The following is a 24605-nucleotide window of genomic DNA, read 5'->3' on the forward strand; positions in this document are numbered from 1 at the left end:
TAGGACTCAACATAGGCGTAATTTAACATTCATTTGTGTAACTGTCTAATTAATGTATGTCTGTCTTACCAAAATGCAATGAGGTCCATGAGAGGAAGAATTTTTGCTTTTGCCAACCACTATATTCCAGTCTCAATAAGTATTTGTTGAATGAGTGAATGAATGAACGAGAAATAAACACACAATCTCTCTGTCTCCCCAACTAAGGACCTTTTGTTTACTGAGGTAGCCCAGAACCTGGCACAATGTCTTACACAAAGTAGGTTTTCAAATACAGGTTAAATAAAAGGAAGAAGGAAAGAATGTTTTGGCCCCATTCTCTTTCGTACCTCTCTCCACCTATAAGGCACAAAGGAACAAACAGTACACAAAGCAGGTGAACTGAAATCTTTCTCAGAGACAATAATTCAAGCTAAGCAAGCTCTGGAATGATACAGAGGGCAAAGCAAAATGGCAGCTGAGAGAAAAGAAAAAGAGAAAGGAGGGGCAAGAAAGGAAAATGGAGGAGAAAGGACAGACTAAAATCAAGAACTGGAGAAGAACAAATAGGAAGAGAAAACACACAAATGTATGAGCCAGAATGACACGGCAAGGGGCCATAAAGAAGGTCAAGGAAGCCAAAACACTGCTTCCTATCATTCCTCCAGACCCTTAGGAAGCAACTGTTCCACAGCATGGGAATCTGACAATATTCTTCTCCTGAACCAAGAGTTGAAACGTAAACCTTTTGGAGAGACCAGGCCATTCAAGTGGGAAGAAAGGGATAACTATAGAAGAAGACCACATGACCTCACCACTGACCACATGACCTGACCACTACTGGCTGGACTTACTAGGGATGAGCTCTTGACTTAAGAGCTGCCTAGCGGGTAGGGGGGCAGGTTGGCCTAACATCTTACCCAACAGATGCACTAAATACTGGACAACCCAACAGACCCCTTCTCATGGGAAGTCTGAAAATGGGCCCTAGAGTATGTCAGTGTGCAATCAACAATATTAAGTGCCCACCACGTTCCAGGCATGTTCTAGGTACTGAGGATACCACAACATATACAATGCACCAAGCCTGCCTTCAAGGAGTGTACATTCCAGTGGGGGAGAGAGACAGTAACCAAATGCAAAATACAGTCCTCTCTCAGTAGCCACTGGGGTTTGTTCCAGTACCTCCAGGGATACCAAAATCTGCAGATGCTCAAGTTCCTTATATAAAATGGCATAGTAAGCTGACCCTCCAAATCTGTGGGTTCCACGTTTGTGGATTCAACCAATCCCACAGATGCAAAACTCTGGTTATGGAGTGCCAACTGTAAATGTTTATTATAATGCCAAGTACAAGAAAGTCTGATAAAGGAAGGTAACACAGAAGCAGCAGATAAGGTATCAGGGTGGGGGACTCCACTTTAGGTCGGGTGGTCAAGGAAGTTTCTCTAAGGAGGTGACATTTACAGAGGCCCGCATGAAGGAGGGAAGCAAAACAAATACCTAAGAACCTTCCAGGTAGACAGAACAGCAAGTACAAAGGTCCTGAGGTGGGAGGATGAGTTAGCACACGGCTGTGTGCGTGTGAGTTAGAACAGAGGTCACTGCTGAGCGGAGGCGGGGGGACAGGGCTGGGAATTGGGAGCAAAGGGGGAGCAGCGCCCTAGGAGCTGCAGTAAGGGCTCTGAATCACATTCTCAGTGGGATGGGAAGGTATTGAGGGCTGAGAGCAGGGGAATTATCAAAGAATAGAAGAACAGAAGGTCCCACACCACTGCTCATGGGAGTCCGCAGAGGCTGTGAGGGAGCTAGGATGGTAGACAGGGGAGCTGGATGGTAGCAGAATTAGACAAGAAGCAGAGAGAAAGACAATCAACCCCAGTCAGCTAACAAGCAAAACACTAGAAGACTACGGCACCTGAACATCAGTGAGGAAGGTTCGATTCCAGGAGGCTGTGGGCTGTTTCTTGTTTTCCCTGTCCCCTACCTGCACCACCCTTATAATAAGGTCCCGTGAACCAAGGTGAAGAAAGGCACAAGCCCAAGTTTTTTACCATCTACTTTATAATTCATCCCTAAGACACCTACCTTACTTCCTATTTGTTTTTTCCCTTCTTACCCAGAGCAATATTCTTCTCATTCCTTCCTCCCATTTCCACCTCAAGGCCTTATTTAATCTGTCCTCTATACCTGGAATGCCCTTCTCTTGTATACCTCAACCCAATCAATCTGTTGATTAGAAAAGGAGGCAGTGAATATCTGAAAAACACACTGAAAGGACCCTAGGAAATGGTTTTAAAAACTAACAGGGAATGGGTGAAGTATACGGTATGTGAACTATATCTCAATAAAGTATTTTTTTATAAACTGAGCAGGGAAGTTTTTTTCCTGCTTATACAAAAAACAACTAGTCTATGGTGTATTTAGGGCTTTCTAAAGATCTTCTAAATAATTCTTGTGATTGTATTTCAAGAAAAGGCTCAAACTAACTACATACATTTTCTGTTTCCATTGCTAAAACACAAAATATAAAGCTTAACCCAATATATGAGTACAGCAACTGGTAACACATGACTGGAGGACCAAAAAATCAATAAACATTTGTATTCACAAAACTAAAATGTCACACTTACTGGTAACGAATTTAGTCCATACCACCACTGACCAAATGAGGAGGAAATTAATAGGAACAACTTTACATCTTATTTTGGAGGTGGGCTCAATAGCCTTTCTGCCTTAAAAATTTATTTTAATTTGCAGAATACTTTATTCCTTGGAATATCTGCTTTAATATGCTCCAATTTTCATTTTCTTGTCCTGAGGAATTTTAATTAAGGTTGGATTTGCTAAGGTCACATTTAACAAATAAAGCTATTCACTAAGGCTGCTGAAATCCAACCAGAACTTTTTTTCCCCCAAAAGTGAGGAAATATAGTTATTTCCAGATCTCCTATTCATATAACAAATAGACTATTTCAAGTAATCACCCATTTTTTTCTTTATTTCATTAAATTGTAAAGTCACCCCCAACATGTGGCAATATTACAGAAAAAGGATTCAGAATAATAAAATGTGGAAGATTTATTTTTATATTATTTCAACAATGGGTATTTTACCTTTTCAGATGCTTGGTTTCATTCTGAAGCTATAATATTCTCTACACCAAATTTGACTACGTACAGTTTACATACTAGAAATCAGTTGCCTGAGAATTCTGTTAAACATGATCCTTCTTCAGGAAGGAAGGGAAGGGAAGGAGTCATTCAAAATAACCAGAGATTAATTTTATTCCTTACAATCAATAATTGAGAGGAAATGTTCACTGTCATAAGAATAAAAAAAGACTGAAACCTTTAATGGAAAATTCTAATTGCTTTCCAGGATAATTATCCTCAACCAACCCAAATTCTCTCCACAGTGTCTTCTACCATGTAAGTCTTCACTTCCCATCTCCATGTGGTTGGAATAAAGTGACTGAGGTCTAGTCCGGTGGCTCTTTGTGCCACTCTTATGACACCTAGCCCACACTGCCCTGTACCATAATTAACTTTGATAATTAACACCCAGGAGTGAAAAGAATAGGATGGGATGAGGCCTTAAGGCTCCAAAATGCTAAAGGCATCCTGATTTTAGTGGAAATTAGTGAGAAGAGGACAGATTCTAGACACAGTTGGGTAGGACTGTGATAACATTTTGATTGGATCCAGATGTGATTCGATGGATTGTATGTGGGTGATGGGAGTGAGGGTGGTAATTGGAATAGGAGGATGGGAAAGATAAAGATTTGAAAAGAGAAATCAAGAATGACTGCTAGGTTAGTGGCCTGAGAATGGCCATATTATTAAATGAAATGAGGAAGGCTGGAGGAGGAACAGTTTGCTGGGCTATCAAATGCAGTGATAGGCTGAATAATGGCCCCCAAGGATGTCCCTGTCTAATCCCCAAACCTGTGAATATGTTACATTACCTGGTAAAAGCAACTCTGCACATATGATTAAGTATTTTGAGATTTGGACATTATCCTGGATTATGGGTGGGCCCAATATAATCACAAATCTTTTTAAAGAGGAATGCAGGAGAGTCAGAGTCAGAGATGTTTATGAGACTATGCAGAAGGATGGAAGCAGAAGGAAGAGAGGAACAAAGATGCTATGCTGCTGGCTTTGAGGATGGAGGAAGGGGCCACAAGCCGAGGAGTGCAGCTGGCCTACAGAAATTTTAAAAAGGCAAACATGAGTCTCCCTTAGGCCTGGAGATAAAATGCAGCCCTACCAACACCTTGATTTTAGCCCAGTGAAACTGATTCCAGACTGCTGGCCTCCAGAACTGTAGGACAATTTGTAGCAATTTGTTACAGCAGCAATGGGAAACATACATACATGTTAGATTTGAGATGTCTATTAGACATACAAGTAGAGATGTTGAGGAGGCAATCTGGAGCTCAGAGAGGGCAGGACTAGAGAAAAAAAACCAGAAGAATCTGTTTGAATTATGGACCCTCTTTCCCACATTACTCTAACCCTGCATCCCAAAAAAGCACTCATGCACAAACACAACATTTTTTCATGAAATTTCAAGATGGTCAAGAATCTCTACATTCGTGGAACCTCTAGAATAGTGTAAGTAATCACAAAGCAGCCTGTTCTAACTCTGATGATTGTTCCCTCCCTAAGGAGGAGGAAGCCAAGTAACTCTTCATTTAAAAAAAAAAATCTTTTTAAAAATATTCTTTTTCCTAATTCTGCTTATTAAAAAAAAACCCACAATGTTACAGAAATATCTAACATAGGAAGTTCAAATCCCCATGTACCTACCGGCTGTGTTCATCACTATCACCCTTTACATGTTCTTCTCTTGCTTAAAGATGTGGCCAACATACCTCTGACACCTTTTTAAATGTTTATACAGATATACAGGTTTTTTTAACCTTGCTTTTTTCTTTGATTAAGCTTGCTTTTTAAAATTAGCTTATGATAACAGAAAGCTGGTTACAACAATTGCAAAGCTTCAGAGTTGAGACTTTCGATTCCTTCTATTGAAAATTCCACATAACTAGGCTAGATAAAAAGAAGGATAGCAGTTGGTTGATCAAAGAAATTTTGTGTCAATGAATTTTAAATAATGAAAACACTTTTGCCTGAAAAATTAAAATCACTAGAGTATCTTCAAAGGCAAGTATTTGGATTTCTCCTATCCCCCTATGAGTTCAATGAAGCTATTTTTATTTCTGAAACAGAGAGCTAACATGAAAGACCTAGAGGAGATAGTATTTTTTAAAAATGCATTTGCTTCACATTCTTTTTGTCCAAAGTTGCTGAGTTGGTATCATAAGGAAAAATATGTTAGCTCACTTAAAGAGGGCCAATAAATGACCAGTTCCAAAATGGGCACATTTTAAACTTCTAAAAACAGGTCACAAAGAAAGTAAAACAAAACAGTGTCAACCCGCCTTTCTTTGGAGCCGATCTGGCTTATCCAAGCCCTTCCAAGAAGGAGCAATCCACTGAGCATCAGGACAGGAGAATCCTCAATACTGCACACAGTCAGCTTCGCACAATGCTTTTATCAAGCATTTGAATCTCTACAAGTGAAAAACATCTACCAAATACTATGTGAGTTCATAAAGTATGCTCTAGAAAAATCTTTCTAGAAGAAAGATTATATTTTTCCAGCCATGAATGTAAGCTAAGTGTAAGAGGACAGACCTGGGAATTCCCAGAAAAAAAAATAAAGGAAAAAAAGGTTCAAGGCCATGCTAAGAAATTTGAGCTTATTTAAGGGGAAGATTAAATAAGGCGTTGAAAGGTTTTAATGCAGAATAACATGATCAGTTTGCATTTTAGAAAAATCACTTCAGTGGCTGTGTAGACAATGGATTACAGACAAGCAAGTCAGGAGGTAGAAAGGCTAGTTAGTTACAAGGCTGTTGTGAATGGTGAGAGATGCCTGGACAAGGATGGTAGCAATGAGGATGGAGGCAAGAGGACTTAGTCAAGGGCTACCTAGGGGATGTATTCAATAGACTCTGGTAACTGACTGGTTAGATATAAGTAGTCATGGGGAGGGACGAAGTTAAGAACTTCACCCAGGTTTCTGGCTGGGGCAACTCTTGTGTCATTATATGGAACCTTGGAGAAGATAGCTTGGGGGTGAGAATTATAAGTTAAAGACATCAGGAGTCTATAAAAGAGAAATCCAAACAGATATTACATTCTTACAATGAGCATTTATTAAATAAGCACATTGAGAGATTCAGAATATATTCCAAAAGCTCAACGGGCCAATTTCTAGTTACTTGTTAATTGAAGAGAGTTCATGAAAAATATAACACACAAAGAATTCTGAAACCAAGTTTTGGCCATTAGTTTCAGTCTGCTCACACCAGGGAACCCTTAAGGAGGCTGAGATAGATGACGCTGTTCCCAGTGTTCCACAGCTCTCCCTGCAGAAGGATGAGCCACCCACTCGAGGGACCAGGGCATCCTACAGAAGGATTATCCTTCCCTGTACCACTAACATCCAGTTGGCTAAAGAAATGTGAGTAGAAGTAATATATGCCACTTCTGAGCAGAAGTTTTAAAAGCTGGCACATCGTTTGTCCATTGCTCCTTTTCCCAGTTAGGAACTGCTCCTCCAGCCAGGATCCCAGAATGAAGAAGACAAGTGAGGCTGAGCTGCAGCTCACCAGCTGAATATACCTGTCATAAGATACCGAGCTTTAGAGGTTGTTTGTAACCACAGCATTAACAAAATATGTCAGACGTATGATGGATATAGGTGTTTAACAAATAACAATGTATGATTTGTATTTCCCCTCCTCCAGTTGAATTTTTCTGGTGATCTGCTACGAAGCAATCTGATGGGAAAAAAGAAATAGTTGGCCCAAGTATCCCAAAACTGAAACAGAGAATTTTTAACCTGAAAGAAAAGCTGATAGTCTGGAGTCAGCAAACTTCTTCTGTTAAGGGATAAACAGTAAATATTTTAGGCTCACAAGCCACACAGACTCTGTTGCAACTACTCAACTCTGCATATACGGCACAAAAGCAGCCATAGACAATATATAAAAGAATGAGCGTGGCTGTGTTCCAATAAAACTTTATTTACAGAAACAGGCAGTGAGCCAGATTTGGTCAACAGGGCTATGGTTTCCAGATCCCTGGTCTAAATCCTTCATATTGTCAATGAGGAATCTAAGACCTAGAGAGATTAAATCAAGGACATACAGCTGGCTGGTGGCAAGTTGAGCATTACAATGCAGGTCTCCTCCACCTACTGCTTTAGAACAGGTTCTGTTGCATAACAACTTGGGAGATGAAATACACAGCAAAAAATAAGGCGGAGGACGCTAAGGGTAGGTTTTGATTATGTTAAACAGCTTTCAACAGTGTGGTTATAAATGAGGATTTGCTTTTCAAGTGATTATGGCTTTCATAAAAACAAGTGAATGTCATAAGATAGAATAGGTGAACGAATGATAAATTAGCCAGTGTTTGAAAAATGATCTTCAGAGGAAACGCAATTATATACTTCCTTCCTACTATCATTTTCTCCAATACTTAACAATCATTTCTTTTATCAACAGGACAGCATTTGCTACGATCATTGCAGTAACTCATCTTAAGGCAAAACAGGTTTAAAAACATACCACAAAATGAGCAACAAATACACTAGACCAGCAGGCAATTATTTCACATGGTATTTTTAATTTATTTTCCTTTCTTTTAACTTCCAAAGTAATACTCATTGGAGGAAACTCAATACAGAAGTATATAGAGTTACACACTCCACACCCTCCTCAATTCCACTCCCCAGTGTTAACACATGACTGATTTATATCAGGAGAGCGCAATAAAGCTACCTTCTCTGAGTCATTCTTTCAAAAACAAAGAGGAATATAGGTTTCCTGACCAGATATCCCTTGAAAATCATGTTTTAAAAAGCAACAGACAGGTTAGGTGTGGTCTGTGGCCTGGAATTGAGAAGAGCAAGCTGCCTATGCAGGGTTTAAATGGAGGGTCTTGACCCCAGCGCTGTAACCAGATGAGCGGGGCTCCTCAAATACCTTGATGATGCTACTGTAGGATGTGCAAACACTTCCAAAACGAGTAAGACTATCCACACTTTCTCTTTCGGTATTTTATTGGGAAAACTTGGGCCAATTTGCTCATAAAAAGACCAACAACCTTAATCAGTTTTTCTTTTAATCCATACTTGAGGGACGTCAGTGACAATGGCAGAGTAAAGAACTCCAAAAGTCTGTCCTCCGTAAAAGCAGTTAAAAGCTGGCAGAAACTGGCAGAATCAACGCTTTTTGAACACTGAAAACTAACCAAAAGCTTGCAGCAACCACTTGATGCACTTAAGTACAGTGAAACACTTAATCAAGGAAAACTAGCTGGGTTTTGGTTGCAGTAGCAAGTTTTGTGGCATTTTAACTTACCCTGGTCCCATCCCCCATTCTCCAGCTCAGTGGAAGCCTTGAAAATAATAGCCTGCCCTCTTGGTACTGGTACTGGTACCGGTACCGGTACCAGTACCAGTACCAGAGGGAGCAGAAAAGACCTCATTCACAAAGAATTATAATAATTTGTTTTGACTTGTCCGGTGGCACCCTGGAAGACCAGCACAAAAGACTTGCCTTTATCTTGCCTAACTCAGAACTCTCCTAAAAAGTGCCTAGCTCGAGAAAACTTATTGAAATCATTTACAGGCAAATAAATATATTTGTTGCGGCTGCATGAGGCAATGGATAATAGTTGGGGCAAACAACAGACTAACCAAAGAAGTTGGGGGGAAAGGCTGAAGGATGAGATGCTTTGGGAAATGAGGGCTTTGAAAAGCTCCCACATATTCCTAGGAATCTAGAAGTCCATGTGCATTCCCAGGGTGAGTGCGTGCTCAGAAAGAATCTGAGAGGGCCCTAACCTCTCAGCTCTGGCTGAACTACAGGCTCTGCACAAGCAGAAAGTGAAGGTTAAGGTTAGCTGTACTCTGCTTGGCTGAGTGTTGAAGGTGTGCTGTGATACACACACAGAGCCCCCCTGCAAAGACTGGGAGATTTTTTTTTTGGTTCTAGGCATTTAACGAAAACTCTGTCCAATCACTAGCTGACCACTAAGCTAATGAAACTGAGACTTCAGTGCCACACATCACACAAAAATTACACACTCTACAAAATTAGTTTAGAAAAATCACTAGACAAGCAACAACAATCATAATAGGCAGCAATAACAAACCCTGGGGAGGGAGAAGAATCTGATTTCAGAGTTGCTACATTGTAATATTCAAAATGTCCAGTTTTCAACAAAAAATTATGAGGCACACAAAGAAACAAGAAAGCAATGGCCCATGCACAGAAAAAGAAAAAAAAAAAAAAAGCAATCAATATAAACAGTTCCTGTGGAAGCCCAGACATTGGACTTACCAGACAAAGACTTTAAATCAGCTATTTCCAATATATTCAAAGAGCTAAAGACACTGTTAACAGAATGAAAAAATAGACTGCAGACTAGGAGAAATATTTTCATATTTCATATCCAACAAAAAATTTGAATGCAAAATATATAAAGAACTCTTTAAAATTCCATAGTATGAAAACAAACAACCCAATTTTAAAATGTGCAAAGATTTGAACATTCTTCACCAAAGATGACATAATGGATGGCAATTAACCACATGAAAAGGTGCTCAACATCATTATCCATTAAGGAAACACACATTAAAGCCACAACAAAGTATCACTACACATCTATCAGAAAGGCTAAAACAAAAACAAAAGCAAACGAGAAAAACCTGATAATACCAAGTGCTGATGAGGGTGTGGAGCAACTGGAACTCTCATTCATTGCTCATAATAATGCAAAATGGTATAGCACCACTCTGGAAAACAGTTTGGCAGTTTCTTGTAAAGTTAAGCATACACTTACATATTACCCATTAAACCAATATCTAGGTACTTAAACCAAAGAAATAAAAACTTGTGTTTATGCAAAAACCTGTATGTTTATTCATAAATACCAAAAACTGAAAATCATCTAAATATCCTTTATCAGGTAAATGGATAAACAAACTGTGGTGCATTAATACAATGGAATACTACTCAGCAGCAAAAGGGAACAAATTATTGACGCAGTTAACAACATGAATGAACCTCCACAACAATGTGCTGGGTGAAATGATTCCATTTATATCATATTCTAGAAAAGGCAAAACTACAGAGACATAGAACAGATCAGGGGTTAAATGGTGTAGAGAAGATATGACTGCAAGGGGCAGCACAGGAATTTCAAGGTGATGAAACTGTCTGTATTCTGACTATGGGGGTGGTTACAAGAATCTGTACGTGTGTCACAGCTCACAGAACTACGTACCCAAAAGAAGTCACCTTTACTGTATGTAAATTTAAAAATTAAAGGAGAAAAAAGACTGCAGGGCTTCAAATCCCAGCTCTTTTTCTCTTTGCCTCGTTGTTCTTATTAAAAACAACCTGACTTTCTGTGTTGTTAAAGGATTACATGAGTTCCTGGCATACGCTAAGCACTAAATTGGTGAGTGATCAATAAAATGTTTTGTTCAGACATGCTAAAGAGTTGGTACTTTTAAAAAACCCACTGCAAGAGGAAGAAATCTAGTTTTTAATTAAAAGAGCAAAGAATTGAAGAATATTGGGATTAAAACCCCTAATTCTTCATCACCTTCATTAAACATTCATTGGAAACCTATGAGGTGATAACTATCAAATTACGTTCTTCAAGGTTTACAGAATCCTTGAGCTCAAGGAGCTACTGAAAGGCTTGTTCCCAGAGCTACGTAGGTATTGGCCGTGATATTTCACACGAAGAGCAAACGCGCTCCAATCAAGGCTTAGTACTCAATGGTGGGTATCACTGCCTCTCTCCTGGGAAGGTGCCAACTGCAAGCTCCGTTTCCCGAGTTGGGGCAGGTCAGCATCCTTGGACTTGGTGCTCGCTGCGCTGCCCTACACCCCATCCATCATCAGCCGGGTCCATCCTTCCTCGAAAACATCCTTAACATCCACCCTCTGCCCTTTCCGCACAGATAGGGGGTTTGGAGCTTTTCAAGAGGCAGCAGCTGCTGTAAGTAACGGCGACTCTCATCTTCCTAGTGTCTCCCTCTTTACCTGAAAAGTAGCCTCCTTTCCTTGGCCAAACGTCCAAATCCACACTTGACCTTTCAGAGCCGATGCGCTGGGACCCAACATGGCGGCGCCCTTGTACGGGGAGGGGCCGCTCGCCTCCCAGAGGAGAAACAGCCGCGGCCAAGGTTACCCTAGAGGGAGGCCGTTAGGAAGGACTCCGAGCGCTGGACTTGACATCCATCTGCTGCCCCTCGGCCCAAAGCCTGACGCCAGCCGTACTGATGGCGCCAAGTGGCAAACATCTAATGTTCATAATTACTAAAAAGGCAACAAGAAAAGATCTGGCGCGTCAGAGCATATTGTTTCGGTGAGCCACGGGCAGAGCAGAAATTCACTCTCCATAGTTGCCTGTGGATTCGGGTTAGAATAAAATGTAATCAAACGAACGATAAAGACAACATTACATCATTAAAAAAATTCTATTCTATTTGACAGACGTATTGAATATATGTGCCAGGCACCGTTCTGTGTTATGGGGCTATAACAATGAACAACATAAATCTTCCCTCGTGGAACTCATTACTGAAAGAGTGTCCGCATGGAATCTGCCAATTTTACCTTCTCTCCATTCTAAGAAACCTCAGAACACCCCTCAGGCCCAGAGTCTCATCTGACAGAATCAGCTGCAGGCGATTCTCAAATTCTCATGTGCAGGTGGCCAGGTGGGTACCACAAGACCCTACCATCCCCTCCAGGAGAAGGGACCAGGGATGGGCCTGAAAAGGTGGCTACTATATACTTTGTCATTAGCCTCTGAGGTCAACCAGCATGAGACCCCTGCCCCAAAGGGGCACTCTGTGCAGGACCCTGACTGGCCAGCCTACTTAGAGTCTCTTTCTTAGGGAGGCTGACTGTAAGAAAAACAAGAGTCAATTATTCAGTAAGTTCAGAAGCCATGGAAGGAGATAGAAGTGAACTGAGTCACCAAAATGGTGGTGTTAGTAACGTAAAGAATAACAGTCTTCCCAACTTACAAAGGAATGTTCTCCGGGGTAACTATTTGCTGTCAGTTTCCTAGAGCTACTCTTATTTCCAAATGACTTCCAAGGCTACTTCCTGTCTTCCAACTTACTGGAGTATCCTTATAAGCCGCCTCCCGACAGCTGAGGTTAGCAGAACAGACCTCTATTTCTTGCAATCTGAAAGAACGTTAACTATCACATACGTTGCTTTCCAGTTACTTCAATGATAAGTCCTTACATCATTCTTTATGTGGAGCCTTCTTAGGCTATGGATAACAGAGGGACTGAATAAAATCCATGTATAAAATGCATGGTGGATTCCATTTATTTATTCTGTTTGACTAAAAGGCATCACAACATAAATTACTTATGATGGAAAAATATTACAGTTCAAATTACAAGAAAGCACACTGAAACCACTCAACATCACATTTTTTAATAGGACACTAAGCCAGTGAGCCTCACCTCACACAGAACTCCCAAAATCCAGTTCTATAGATACTATTCCAAAAGTAATTAATCAGGAAAATCTGAGGGTGGGGTCATGAGCATAGGTCTTTTAAAAAACTCCTCAGTTAATTCTGATGCCCAGCCAGCACTGAGAACCCTGGCACTAAGGTAGAGGTGATTGAGTACCTTGTAACTCAAAGTGTGGTCCAGGGACCAGTATCCGCAGCATCACCTGGAACTTGTTAGAAATGCAAAATCTCAGGCTCCACCCCAAACCTACTAAATCAAGATCTGCGTCTTTACAAGATCCCCAGGTCATTTGTAGGCACATTAAAGTTTGAGAAGCACTGTTTAAAGGTCTCATTGCTACAGAAATGTGAGAAATACCACACCACGTTTTAAAGTTGAATGCCTCAAGAAGAAAGGAGAAACAGGAATAGAACAGCATAAAAGATAAAATGTTTGTGATATTAGGCATTTCACATTATTAAGCATCTAATTAAGAGTAATATTCAAACACAAGCCTTCACCTTTTAAAACTTGAAATACCACTCCTTATTCCAAATGAATTTCACCTACAAACCATACCTTCCACTGGCAAGAGTTATACCTCAACGGAGTGACACAAATCTACCTTATAATCTCCAGATAGCCTGTTATCTCCACTGAGCTAGTGTGTATTGAGGGGGAGTCCTTGTGAGGAAATAAAGAAACAAGGGTGGTGACAAAGCAAGAAAGGATCATTTACATGGGTGGCCCCATGCTGAGTGAGGGGCCTTCCAGTTTTTTGTGAACACCTCTGTACTAGTTTCAAAGGACTCTTTGGAAATGGTGATATTTATCGCCAGAAAAACGAATTCTCCACATGTGCAAACGTTTTCTTCTGTGCCTTGTTCTTGGCCGGCTCTCAGAAAAAGCATTTAGCTTTCTTCCAGTATAGCGATTCCTTGACTAATGTATCTTCAGAAAACAACACTCCGGTACACTGAAGGCAGCCGTATCGGAAACAAACTCTGAATCCTACGCAGCAGCCCTGGCATGAGTTATAGGCTCATCAGTGGTGCCACTGAGAATCTGCTCGTAAGCATATCAGAGCAGGGACAAAATCACCTCCTGTCACAGCTTCTATTTATTTGTTCCCTGAGAGGTATTCAGACCTGGCACTCGGCAAAATGACAAAATCAGAAAACTGTTTTCAGATTCTATAGGTTTCCTTTGCAATATCCTTAAACTTGTCCAAGTATGACCATGCCCCTCTTCAAGAAATGTACATCACACATGAGAACGTGACGTTTAAAAGCATGTTTCCCATAGTAAACTTGTATTTAGAGAATGAATAATTCCCATTCAAAAGATGCAAAAAAGGAGGGGCCTTTAAGTTATTTGTCCAAGGTCACATTATAATAAAGTACAAAATAGCAACAAGAACCTAGGTAACCTCATGTTAACAAAAATAGCCTGGTGGTAAGGAGAGAGAAATATGATCAAGTCACAACTTTTATCAGTTAGGAATTGCATTCAGCTGCTAATTAAAAGACCTAAGAGAACAGTGGCTTGAATAAGACAGAGTTTATTTTTTCTTAAATAAAGGAGGAGCAGGCAATCAAAAGCTCATCTGATGACTCTATTACCACTGGAAACTGAGATTCCATCCATTTTTCTGCCCCACCATTCTCAGTGCGTGGCTTCCATCCTCAAGATAACCTCATGACCCAGGATGGCTGCTGTGAGCTACACACCCTTGTCCCTGGTCGGGGGATGGAAGGTGATAAGGGCAAAAGGATATTCTGTGCAGTTGAGTCCCCTTTAAAGAATTTTTCTAGAAACCACACTCAACAACTTTTTCTTGCCTCTCATTAGTAGGCTGGGTGAAGCAGTTTCACAGGTGGGTACCTTGCCACAGTCAGCAATATAGGGTTCCACTGACCAAGGAAGACGAGAATAAATACTGGGTAGGAGTCTGTACAGAATCCTACTCCATAGCTTTCTAGCTACGTGACCGTGACTATATTATTTACCCGCTCTGGGTAAACACCCTCTCCGGTTTCTCATCTGCAAAACTGAAGGAAATCATCGCACCTATCTCATAAGATTGGTATGAGGACTAAGTGAAGGAAATACATGTAAAACAATTAGAATACCACCTGGGACCTAGCACACAATAAATATTAACTCATTATTGTTTGATTATCCAGGGCTTTTCCAAATTCCTCTCATACTCTAACTTCCTCTCCATTTCCAAAATTGTACCTGTTGATACTCTAGTGTGAATGAGTTTTAGTCACAGGTCATCTCAAGTTGGATACGCATTTCATGCCTTTCCTTTCTAATTATGAAAGTAAGTGCCAGACAAGAGCACACATGGGATATTCTGGACAGAACTGGGGTGGAGGAATTGAGTTTACAGTCCCCAAAAGGCAGGGTCTAAACACAATCCCAAGGCACATGTTTGGAGAACCTGACGAAACTAAGGTGAGAGTAAAAAAGAATGCTATCTCCTGTGCAGAAGAATTCTAACAGATTTATGTAGATATTCTGCCCCCCTACAGTATGGGGGGGTGGCGGGGAGTGGTAACCTTGGCCTAGAGAAAACTGAAAAACACTCCCTCAGCAAGGAGATCAAAGTCAACATCAACAGTTATAAATGATGTTAATATGATACCCTTAATATGTGGTTAAAATGGTACTTTACCTCCCAAACACCCAAAACTCCAGTCTAAACATGAGAAAAACATCAGACAAATCCCCGTAGAGTAACATTCTACGAAATATCTGACCAGTACTCCTCAACACAGTCAAGGCCATCAAGAACAAGAAAAATCTGGGGGCTTCCCTGGTGGCGCAGTGGTTGAGAATCTGCCTGCCAATGCAGGGGACACGGGTTCGAGCCCTGGTCTGGGAAGATCCCATATGCTGCGGAGCAACTGGGCCCGTGAGCCACAACTACTGAGCCTGCGCGTCTGGAGCCTGTGCTCCGCAACAAGAGAGGCCGCGGTAGTGAGAGGCCTGCACGCCGCGATGAAGAGTGGCCCCCGCTCGCCGCAACTAGAGAAAGCCCTCGCACAGAAACGAAGACCCAACACAGCCAAAAATAAATAAATAAATTAAAAAAAAAAAAAAAGAAAGAAAGAACAAGAAAAATCTGAGAAACCATCACAGCCAAGAGGAGCCTGAGGAGACACGACAGCTACATGTGATGTGGTGTCCTGGATGGGATCCTGCAGAGCAGGAAGAAATCAGGCAAAAACTAAGGAGATGTTACTAACAGGGAAACCTGGATGTGAGGTAGACGGGAACTCTCTGTACTATCTTAACAATTTTTCTGTAAATCTATAAAACTATTCTAAAAAAACAGTTTATTTTAAAAAAGAAAAGAAAACAATGATTTACTGCCTGTACACCCCTCCCCCGCCATGCACCCATCCCCACCCAAAGGCAAGCTTAGAGTCCCTAAAGGTGAGGCCTACAGCTGCTGAGGGGCAGGAATGGATGTTGAACCTTCATACAAACGAGGGGGCCGGGCCTCCTTCCTCCCCACCTTAACCCTGCTCTTTGCTCTGAAGCTACTAGACATATATTTTCATCTTGTACTTAACGGATAATATTTTCATCATACCTATGTTCAGTATTATAAACTCCCCCAGAACACATCCCATGTTCTCCACTGATGAAGTGGAGTGCCCATCTTGAAAGGCAGGTACCTGCGGCACAACTAAGCTAACGTGACTGCCTTTTTCCCAGTGAGGCGACATCTCGAGTGTGGCACCTTGGGCTTTTCCCTCATCACAAGGAGCCCGGAGAAACCGCCCCCCCAGATCGGACCCCGCACACTGGCAGGCTTCTGTAAACCGAGTCAGAAGCTATTTTCCACCTCATCCCCTAGAATCATAAAATGTAATGTTGGAAGCCTCATCCTTTCAATTAATAAGGCAAAAACTAAGGCTCAGAAAGATGCTGTAAATTGCTGGAGGCTAAAGCCAACTGAGAGAGACCCAAACGTTCTGAGGATAAGACTCTAAGTACCATTGAATGTAAAGCTGAAACGATCTGAGGGAAAATAGTTGCCCCCAGAATGTAACATGCCAATGACCTTATAGAAGCACTGCATGAATAGTGGCAAAGTTAAAAAAAAAAAAAAAGGAAGGGATGCACCCTGGTTAAAAACAGGATGTAGAGTCATTAACTTACCTTTCATTTGTTGAAATCACTTTGAACACAAATACTTATGTCACAAGAATGAGCTTTTTGGGCTTCCCCGGTGGCGCAGTAGTTGAGAATCTGCCTGCCAATGCAGGGGACACGGGTTCGAGCCCTGGTCTGGGAAGATCGCACATGCCGCGGAGCGACTAGGCCCGTGAGCCACAACTGCTGAGCCTGTGCGTCTGGGGCCTGTGCTCCGCAACAAGAGAGGTCGCGACAGTGAGAGGCCCGCGCACCGCGATGAAGAGTGGCCCCCGCTTGCCGCAACTAGAGAAAGCCCTCGCACAGAAACGAAGACCCAACACAGCCATAAATAAATAAGTAAATAAATTAAAAAAAAAAAAAGAATTAGCTTTTCATTTGTGATGATGAAGAAAGGGTAAACATCAACGACAAGCCACGTTAAAATAGTTTGTATGGTGCAAGGAATGTCAAATGAAGAACTAGTCTCAGTCTTTCGGGGTCTTGTAAGATTGATATATTTCAAAAAGATGCATGAACTCCAAAGCAAAGCAACTACATTTGATTAGAAATGGTGAAGATGCAGTTTTACCTCCTTTTTCTCTGCCAACCTGAAACCCCATAACTATTCCCAAAGGGAGAAAAATGTAGACTTAACGAAGCGTCAGATATTTTAACAAAAATATACATAAATAAACGCTAATAACTTTATAGGAAGTATTCACTATGTGCCTAGCTATGTTCTAAAGGTATTACATATACTAATTCACTTAATCCTCAAACCCTATGCAATAGGTTTTATTAATATTCCCACTTTACAAATAAAGAATGGATGCACAGAGAGGTTAGGTAACTTGCACAAGGTCACACAGTAAGAGGTAAGCCAAGAAATGAACCAAGACTGCCTGGTTCTCTTATGCTAAACTCCACTTGCTAGTCACCATGGACTACTTTATAGTCTTATTTATTTCTTTAAAGTATATTAGTCTTACCTTCCTTAATTCTATGACATGTTCTTTAAAAGCAGGGAGCCTATTTTATATATTTCTTTGTATTCCTTGTATTTTCTACACCATTTTGCATACATTTTGTTGACAGGATAACTAGACAGGTCTTCTAAAAGAAGTTGGTGAGTGCAGGATTTTTAAACAACGTGTATATATATCCATAGTTTCTATGGGACTTAAAATAACCTCCTCAAAATAAATTAGACAACTTTGAAATTCTAATAACAAAAACTGTAAGATGGTGGCCCAGAAGAATTAATGCAGTTTTCAAAACTACACAACTTACTAGACAGAGCCACAAACTCTGGGCCATATGACCTAGCATGCTATACGAATCAAATTAAAGAAACGCCAGTTTATGACTTGAAACATCCAAAAGAGGTAACTGACGTGCAGCTATACCTAGCTGTATTCTTTTAGATTAAGTCTTTTAACACTTCTGAGTCTCAATTTACTCGTCTTTAAAATGGGAATAATAAAAATGTACCGTCTTCCCTCTCAGGTCGTTGTAACAATCAAGTTCCATGAGGCTGTGAAAGCCCCTCCTAAGCAGAAAAGCACCAGATAAATGTAATAAAGTATTTCTAAAATATAACAAGCAACATGCAGGTATAAACGTGTGGAGCATTAAAAGCAATTGACTTGTATTAGCAGCCAGTGGGATAGCTTGGAAAAACATGGACTTTCAGGTCAAACAGACTGGGATTCAAGTCCGCATCCTGCCATTTACTAGCTGCGGGATCTTGAGCAAGTCACTTAAGTATTTCTGAGCGTCAATCTTTTTTTTTTTAATTTATTTTTAAATATGTATTTATTTATTTTGGCCACACCAGGTCTTAGTTGTGGCATGTGGGATCTTCATTACAGCATGTTTAGTTGCGGCATGTGTAGTTGCGGCATGCAGGATCTTTTAGTTGCGGCATGCGGGCTTCTTAGTTACAGCATACATGTGGGATCTAGTTCCCTGACCAGGGATCGAACCCAGGCCCCCTGCATTGGGAGCACGGAGTCATACTCACTTCAACTATATAATGGAGAAAATAATACCTCCCTCACAGGCGCTAGCACGTAAGAAGCAACTGGTTCATAAAGAATACAAAGAATTTTATTCTGTGACCTCATACTGACGATATTAGTTATTTTACTCAAAACACATTGGAGAAGTTATATCTGTTCTTCCAGCGTTTACCATAAACACATCAACACATATAGAGAGAGTACATTTATTTAGTATTTAGTATTTATTAAACCCTATTAAGTGCCTACCATTCTTCCAGGTGATTAAGGGAGGACCTAGAATTTTGTATTCCCTGCCCTTTGGAGAAACAATATAAAAATGTTGTAGGTCAGTCAGAGGTTCTCAGACCCATTTGAGAGTCTGATGAACGCTATGGCACCTCTCTACAAAGAAAGTTAACAAAACTTTAGGAACAATACAGAAGATATAGGAGAATGTCTTCATGACCTTGGGGTAGGGAAAGCATTCTTAACCAGGGGGACAGTGAGGGGAGGAGGGACACTAATTATAAAGAAAAAGATTCATAAATACACCTACGTTAAAATTACAGATGTTCACATCAAAAGAAACCACAAACAAACATTTTTTAAATAAACCACAGAGTGGAGCAGATTTTGCAACACATGCAACCGACAGAAGTTGAGATTCCTGCACAAGTAAAGAACTCCAACAAATCAATAAAAAATGATAAGCAAAAAGTGTGATATAAGAATACAAAGAAAAGAAATTACAGCTGCATGTAACAATAAGGATAAATCTTACAAACTTAATATGGAGTGAAAAAAAGAATGACACTAAAGAAAAATTACAGGATGATTCCACTCGTAAGAAGTTGTAAAATAAACAAAACTAAATAATATTGTATAGGGATGCACAGATAAAACTGTACAGGTAAAACTGCACAGAAAAGCAAGGGAATAAAAGTGGTTCCCTCAAGGGTAAGGAAGAAGCCATGACTGGGAGAGAGTAGAGTTTGCTTAGAAATGATAATATTCTATTTCTCAACTTGGGCACAGGTTACAAGAGTTACTTTATGATTTACAGGTTTTATACGTTCTCCTGAATGTACACTGTAAAGTAAAAAAACACATTTCCACAACCACACCTAAATTTAGCATGGAGAGAAGTTCACAGACTCCCTCAAGTCCATAAACCCTAACTTTATGATGTCAACCTCTGTGAGATCAAAGAAAAATGGAAAATCTTTAGACTGTGAGGTGGTGGAGGGAGGAGGGAGCGGATGAGAACAGGAAAAGTGAAAGATTAGAAAGATGTTAAAAAGAAGAAACATGAAGCCTCTGGGTCAGTTCCTACTTTTTCACTTGGAGAGAGAACATCCAGCACAAAACGTAACTAACAAATGCCCAAGCTTGGTAAGGAATGCGATGGAGTCTGAAAAACACACGGGAACTAATGAGGGGAAAGAGGAGCACAGCTTGCAAAGAAATGTAAACTATTAAATAATGTGTCTCAGAAGAAAGAAGCCCGATAATGGCCAGTTTAACCCTCTGCCCACTCCATAATATCTCTGCCCCACACCCCTTAGTGGAGACAGGGTACACTAAATGGTTAGAAACTGAAAACACCAATTTCTGAGTGAAAAAGGACACTGTGTCACGTATCAGCAAAATACTATCATGGAACTTAGAAAAGCTTCTGGTAGCCTTGGGAAATTAAGGAACTGGGAAAAACAAGTTAAAAAATGCCATTTCCACCAGCCTTGGAATAAATACACATATTGCAACTAAATGATACACATCTATCTGGATCATATCTAGTCTGACCTCGGGTACAGCTCTGCACAGTACGTAAGTGAAGCTTTTTGCTGAAGGTAAGAGGAGTCCAAGGCATGTTCAGATCAGTAATTTAACAGCGGAACATCTTTGTAAAGTTTTTTCATTGTATTCTTGCAAGAATTATTTACTCATATCCAGCAATTACCCATTATTTCATTAGGTCTGGGTTTATACTGAACAAAACTATCAGTTATCTTCAAGATGGCTGGTATTCGTGTGGTTAGTCAAATGCCCCATTTTGATGAAAAGAGTAATGGGCAAAATGAATTATTTTTAAGGCTCCAAGATTGACTATTTCTTCCTGTTCCACTCAAACTCTTTTCTTTCATCCCATTTTCTACCCTCCAGCTGTTCCCCACAGACCCATTATCTTCTTTTAATTCTTCAACTTTCTCTTAGGTTAAGGGAGCCACATAGAAAAGCTGCTCCATGGCTGGGTGGAATGTTCACGATATTCCACTTTCTAAAGGGGCGTTAATGAATGTTCACATCTGAACCTTTCTCACGGCCTTATCTCCCTTTTGTTGTCACCTCCCTAGGTTTGTTCTTCCCTCTTGTTTTCGGATACCTGGCTTATCCAGTTGGAACCAAAGACCAAAGAATGTCCTCTCTATTCTGTTTAATTGAAAAGCTGCCCCGGAAAGAGGGAAGGGGTGCGGATCTACACTTATTCACTCTTCCACTTCTGCGCCAAACTATTGATCCGCGCCGCCTTTGCGCACCCCCAAAACACAAGTTACAGGCCCAGAAATGATCAGTCCAAATGAATCGCCTTTTGGAAGGCTATATTCTGGACTGGGGGGTGGGGCTGGGGGTCACCAAGTAACTCTAAAGCAAGTCCTATAGAAAACAGGTGAACTCGGGCGGCTGGGGGTTGGGAGGACAGTCACAGGTCCGAAGTTCAAGAGGCACCGAAACCCGACTGGACGATTCGCATGTGGTTCGACCCGGTTGCGACAGCGGAGGCAAACCTATCGGGAGGGGGCATTCTCCACTGGTCTCTGACTCATCCAGAGATAAGTAACCACCCGGGCCACAAGTTCCAAGCCAGCAGCTCCTGGATTTAGTCTGCATGGAAATTTTGTAGTTTCGGCTCCAGGGCCACTAGCAGGTAGAGACAGGTTTGAATTTCCTCGGGCTCGGCCCCAAAGTGAGGATGGGGATAAAAAAACCACTCTCCCTCCCGTTCGCCTCCTAGAGTTAAAGGTGCCAGTCCCCTCCGGGCGGGCGAGGGAGCCGCCGGCGTCCGGGGCAGGACCTGCGCGGCCCCGGGACGCCCAGCCCTGGGTCCCCGTTGCCCCGGTCCCCCCTCGCGCTGCCCGCGCCCCTCACCTGCTGCCGACTGGCCCGACAGCGCACGGCCCCGGGCGCGGCGCGGGCCCCCGAGCTCCCGGCGCTCGTGCAGCTCTTCGTCCTCGTCCTCCCGCCGCCGGCCTTCAGCCATCGACGAGCTGCGGGCCCCGCGCGCCGGCCGCCAGCTCCGGGCGTCCCGCGCCAGCAGCCTCCGGGCCTGGGAGGAGGCCCCGGGGAGGAGGAGGAGGCGGCGGCGGCGGAAGCGGCTACCTCCGCGGCTCCACCTGCAGCCCGCGAAGGAGCGGCCGGGCGCGGGCCGAGCAGGTTTGCCCGCCTCCTCGCGCGCCCCGGCGGCCTCCTTCTCCCGGCTCTGCCTCTCCCACTCTCTTCCCCCTTCCTCTCTCCGGTGTCCGCCCCGCAGAGCTGGAGCCGGGATCGGGCGGGGTCTGGCCAGGCCTCGCCTCCTCGGGGAGGGGTTACCGGCCGCCGAGGCCGCCTCAGAGCCGCACGCGCTGCAACCACCCGCTCCACCAAAACAAACGTGTACAAAATAAATAAACCGGATAGGAAGGGGGGAAAGAGGAGGCGGCCTGGCCTCTTCCTGCCCTTTCACAGTATTCCGGTGTTAACAGGAAACCCATTTGCTTGACACTTAAACCAAAGGAGGAGGAACCTGCCGGTAGCCGGACTTGGAGAGCTGCGGCAGCTGGAGCCTCTGAACTTGGGAACAAACTCGGCTTGGAGTTTGGTAGCACCTTCGCAGTTGCAGGCTTTTTTCTTTCCCTCTCTTTTCCCCCTTTCAAATCGAGCCTCTGGGCAGAGCCCAGAGGATTTTTAAGGCAGTGAATCGACTCTGTATGATACTATAATAGTGGATACATGTCATTACACATTTGTCCAATCCCACAGAAAGTACAACAGGGAGGGTGAACCCTAATGTAAACCAAAGACTTTGGGTGATTATGATATGTCCGTGTAAATTCATCAGTTGTAACAAATGTACCACTCTGTTGGGGGGGGGTGGTGTTGATAATGGGGAAGGCTGTGCAGGGGTGGGGGCAGGAAGACCTGGAAAATCTCAATCTTCAGCTCAGTTTGGCTGTGAACTGGAACTGCTCCAAAATATAAAGTCTAATAATAAAAAAAGTACATCTTCTTCCTTAAGAGCCCGGGACCTGATTATTTGCAGAAAGGCAATTTGGTGAAGTGACAGAGCAGTGTCTCTGGAGTCAGAAGCTGTCACTTGAAGCACTTCCCTAAAGCTGAAAAGAATGGGCTAAGAAAGTTATTCTGTATCTCTGTATAGTACACATCTTCGGTTCGCACTCGCACGTACACACTTTCGCACAGAGAGGGGCAGATTCTCACATCTCGGAAAAAGATATCCAAGATGCAGGCAGAGACGTTGCCTGGACATGACTCCACAGGACACTCCCCGATGGAATGAACAGGACTTTATCTTCAGCCTCTTGCTCTATTTTTGAAAGCTTGTGAGGGCTCCTAATGTTCAGCATGTAAGAGAGAAACAGAGAGGGAGAAACGGGTCACTGAAAATAGAATCGCCAGGCACACCTGAGCGCTGTCTCTTTACCTTTTAAATAGTGCTTGTTGCTGCCTGAGAAAATCTTTCTGCTTTTAAGCAGAAAAGAACCACGATCGATTGTGTGGAATTGAGGTCAAATTCACAAGTGAGACTTTACTGCATAAGCAGTTAAATAAGTAGACATCCGGACCACTTGAAGTTAAACTAGAAAGAAAGAAAGGTTCTGGACCTTTAGGGTTGTTTTCAGTGTTTGGGTATTTGTCACTTACCTTAGAGGATGAGGAGTCATTTGGAAGCCCCTACCCTGACAGCAGCCCAATTTCACAAAGCTGTCATTCTCCACTATTCAGTTTCTGAGTTTGAAAAGGGCTGAAAGTGTTCTGGATGTCCATCCAATCAGAGCTTTAGGAACCCGTGCCCTTTCGAGGTGTAGGCTCAAGCTGACTTTCCATTCAACAAACACTTATGTAACTATTGTATGACAAATACCACAATAAGTGCTGTGGGGAGATTCAAAAGAAGGAAAGAAATATTTACTCTGGGGCCCTATGGTAGGTGCTTTTCACATAGGTTTTCTCATTTTCAATGAACAAAACATATTTCCTGTCCTAGCCTGACGGAGGGGGACTGACCCAGTTTACCACAAAACAAGGCAAAATTTGGTAAATTCTACAATAAATGTATAACCTTAGGCAAGAGTGCCAAGATAATTCAATAGAGAAAGAATTGTCTTTGCAAAAGAGAGAATCTGAACCCCACTTTATACTGTATGAAAGAATTAATTCAAAATGGATCATAGATCTAAATGTAAGAGCTAGAATTATAAAGCTCTTCAAAGAAAACTTCAAAGTAAATTAAATTTAAAAGGTTTAATCCTTAAATAGGATTAAACTCTTATGAACTTGTGTTAAGCAATAGTTTCTTAGAGTGTCGCTTATACCAAAATGTATAAGTGACAAAAGAAAAAATAAATTGGGCCTCACCAAAATCAAGAACTTTTGTGCTTCACAGGACATCATCAAGAAAGTAAAAAGACGACTCTCAGAATATGAAAAAATATTCGTAAATCATATATCTGGTAAGGGACTTGTATGCTGAATATATAAAGAACTGAAAACTCAAAAAAAAAAAATTAGCCTTATTTTTAAAAGAACATTCTCCAAAGAAGATATACAAATGGCCAATATGAACATGAAAAGATGTTCAACCTTATTAGTCATTAGGGACAAGTAAAT

At 41.8% G+C, this 24605-nt stretch overlaps 1 protein-coding gene across 14 annotated transcripts in view; it reads right to left on the reverse strand.

The window, feature by feature from the left end:
- The window catches only part of SH3D19 (SH3 domain containing 19), a 185508-nt gene extending 163104 nt beyond the window's left edge, over window positions 1-22404 (reverse strand). For 2 of the 14 annotated variants that reach the window (XM_036853933.1, XM_036853926.1), the window contains exon 1: window positions 21867-21927. Coding sequence is in view for 9 of the 14 variants with exons in the window: in XM_036853925.1 (XP_036709820.1) it covers window positions 21867-21978 (112 nt within the window). In the remaining 5 variants the exon portion in view is untranslated. Of the gene's footprint in view, window positions 1-21866 lie in introns of all 14 variants that reach the window. The other 12 variants (XM_036853937.1, XM_036853936.1, XM_036853925.1 and 9 more) reach the window with 11 other exon arrangements.
- Between the last annotated feature and the right edge of the window lie 2201 nt (window positions 22405-24605).

The sequence above is a fragment of the Balaenoptera musculus genome, chromosome 5 (genome assembly GCF_009873245.2).
Source record: "Balaenoptera musculus isolate JJ_BM4_2016_0621 chromosome 5, mBalMus1.pri.v3, whole genome shotgun sequence".
Classification (NCBI taxonomy): Eukaryota; Metazoa; Chordata; class Mammalia; order Artiodactyla; family Balaenopteridae; genus Balaenoptera; species Balaenoptera musculus.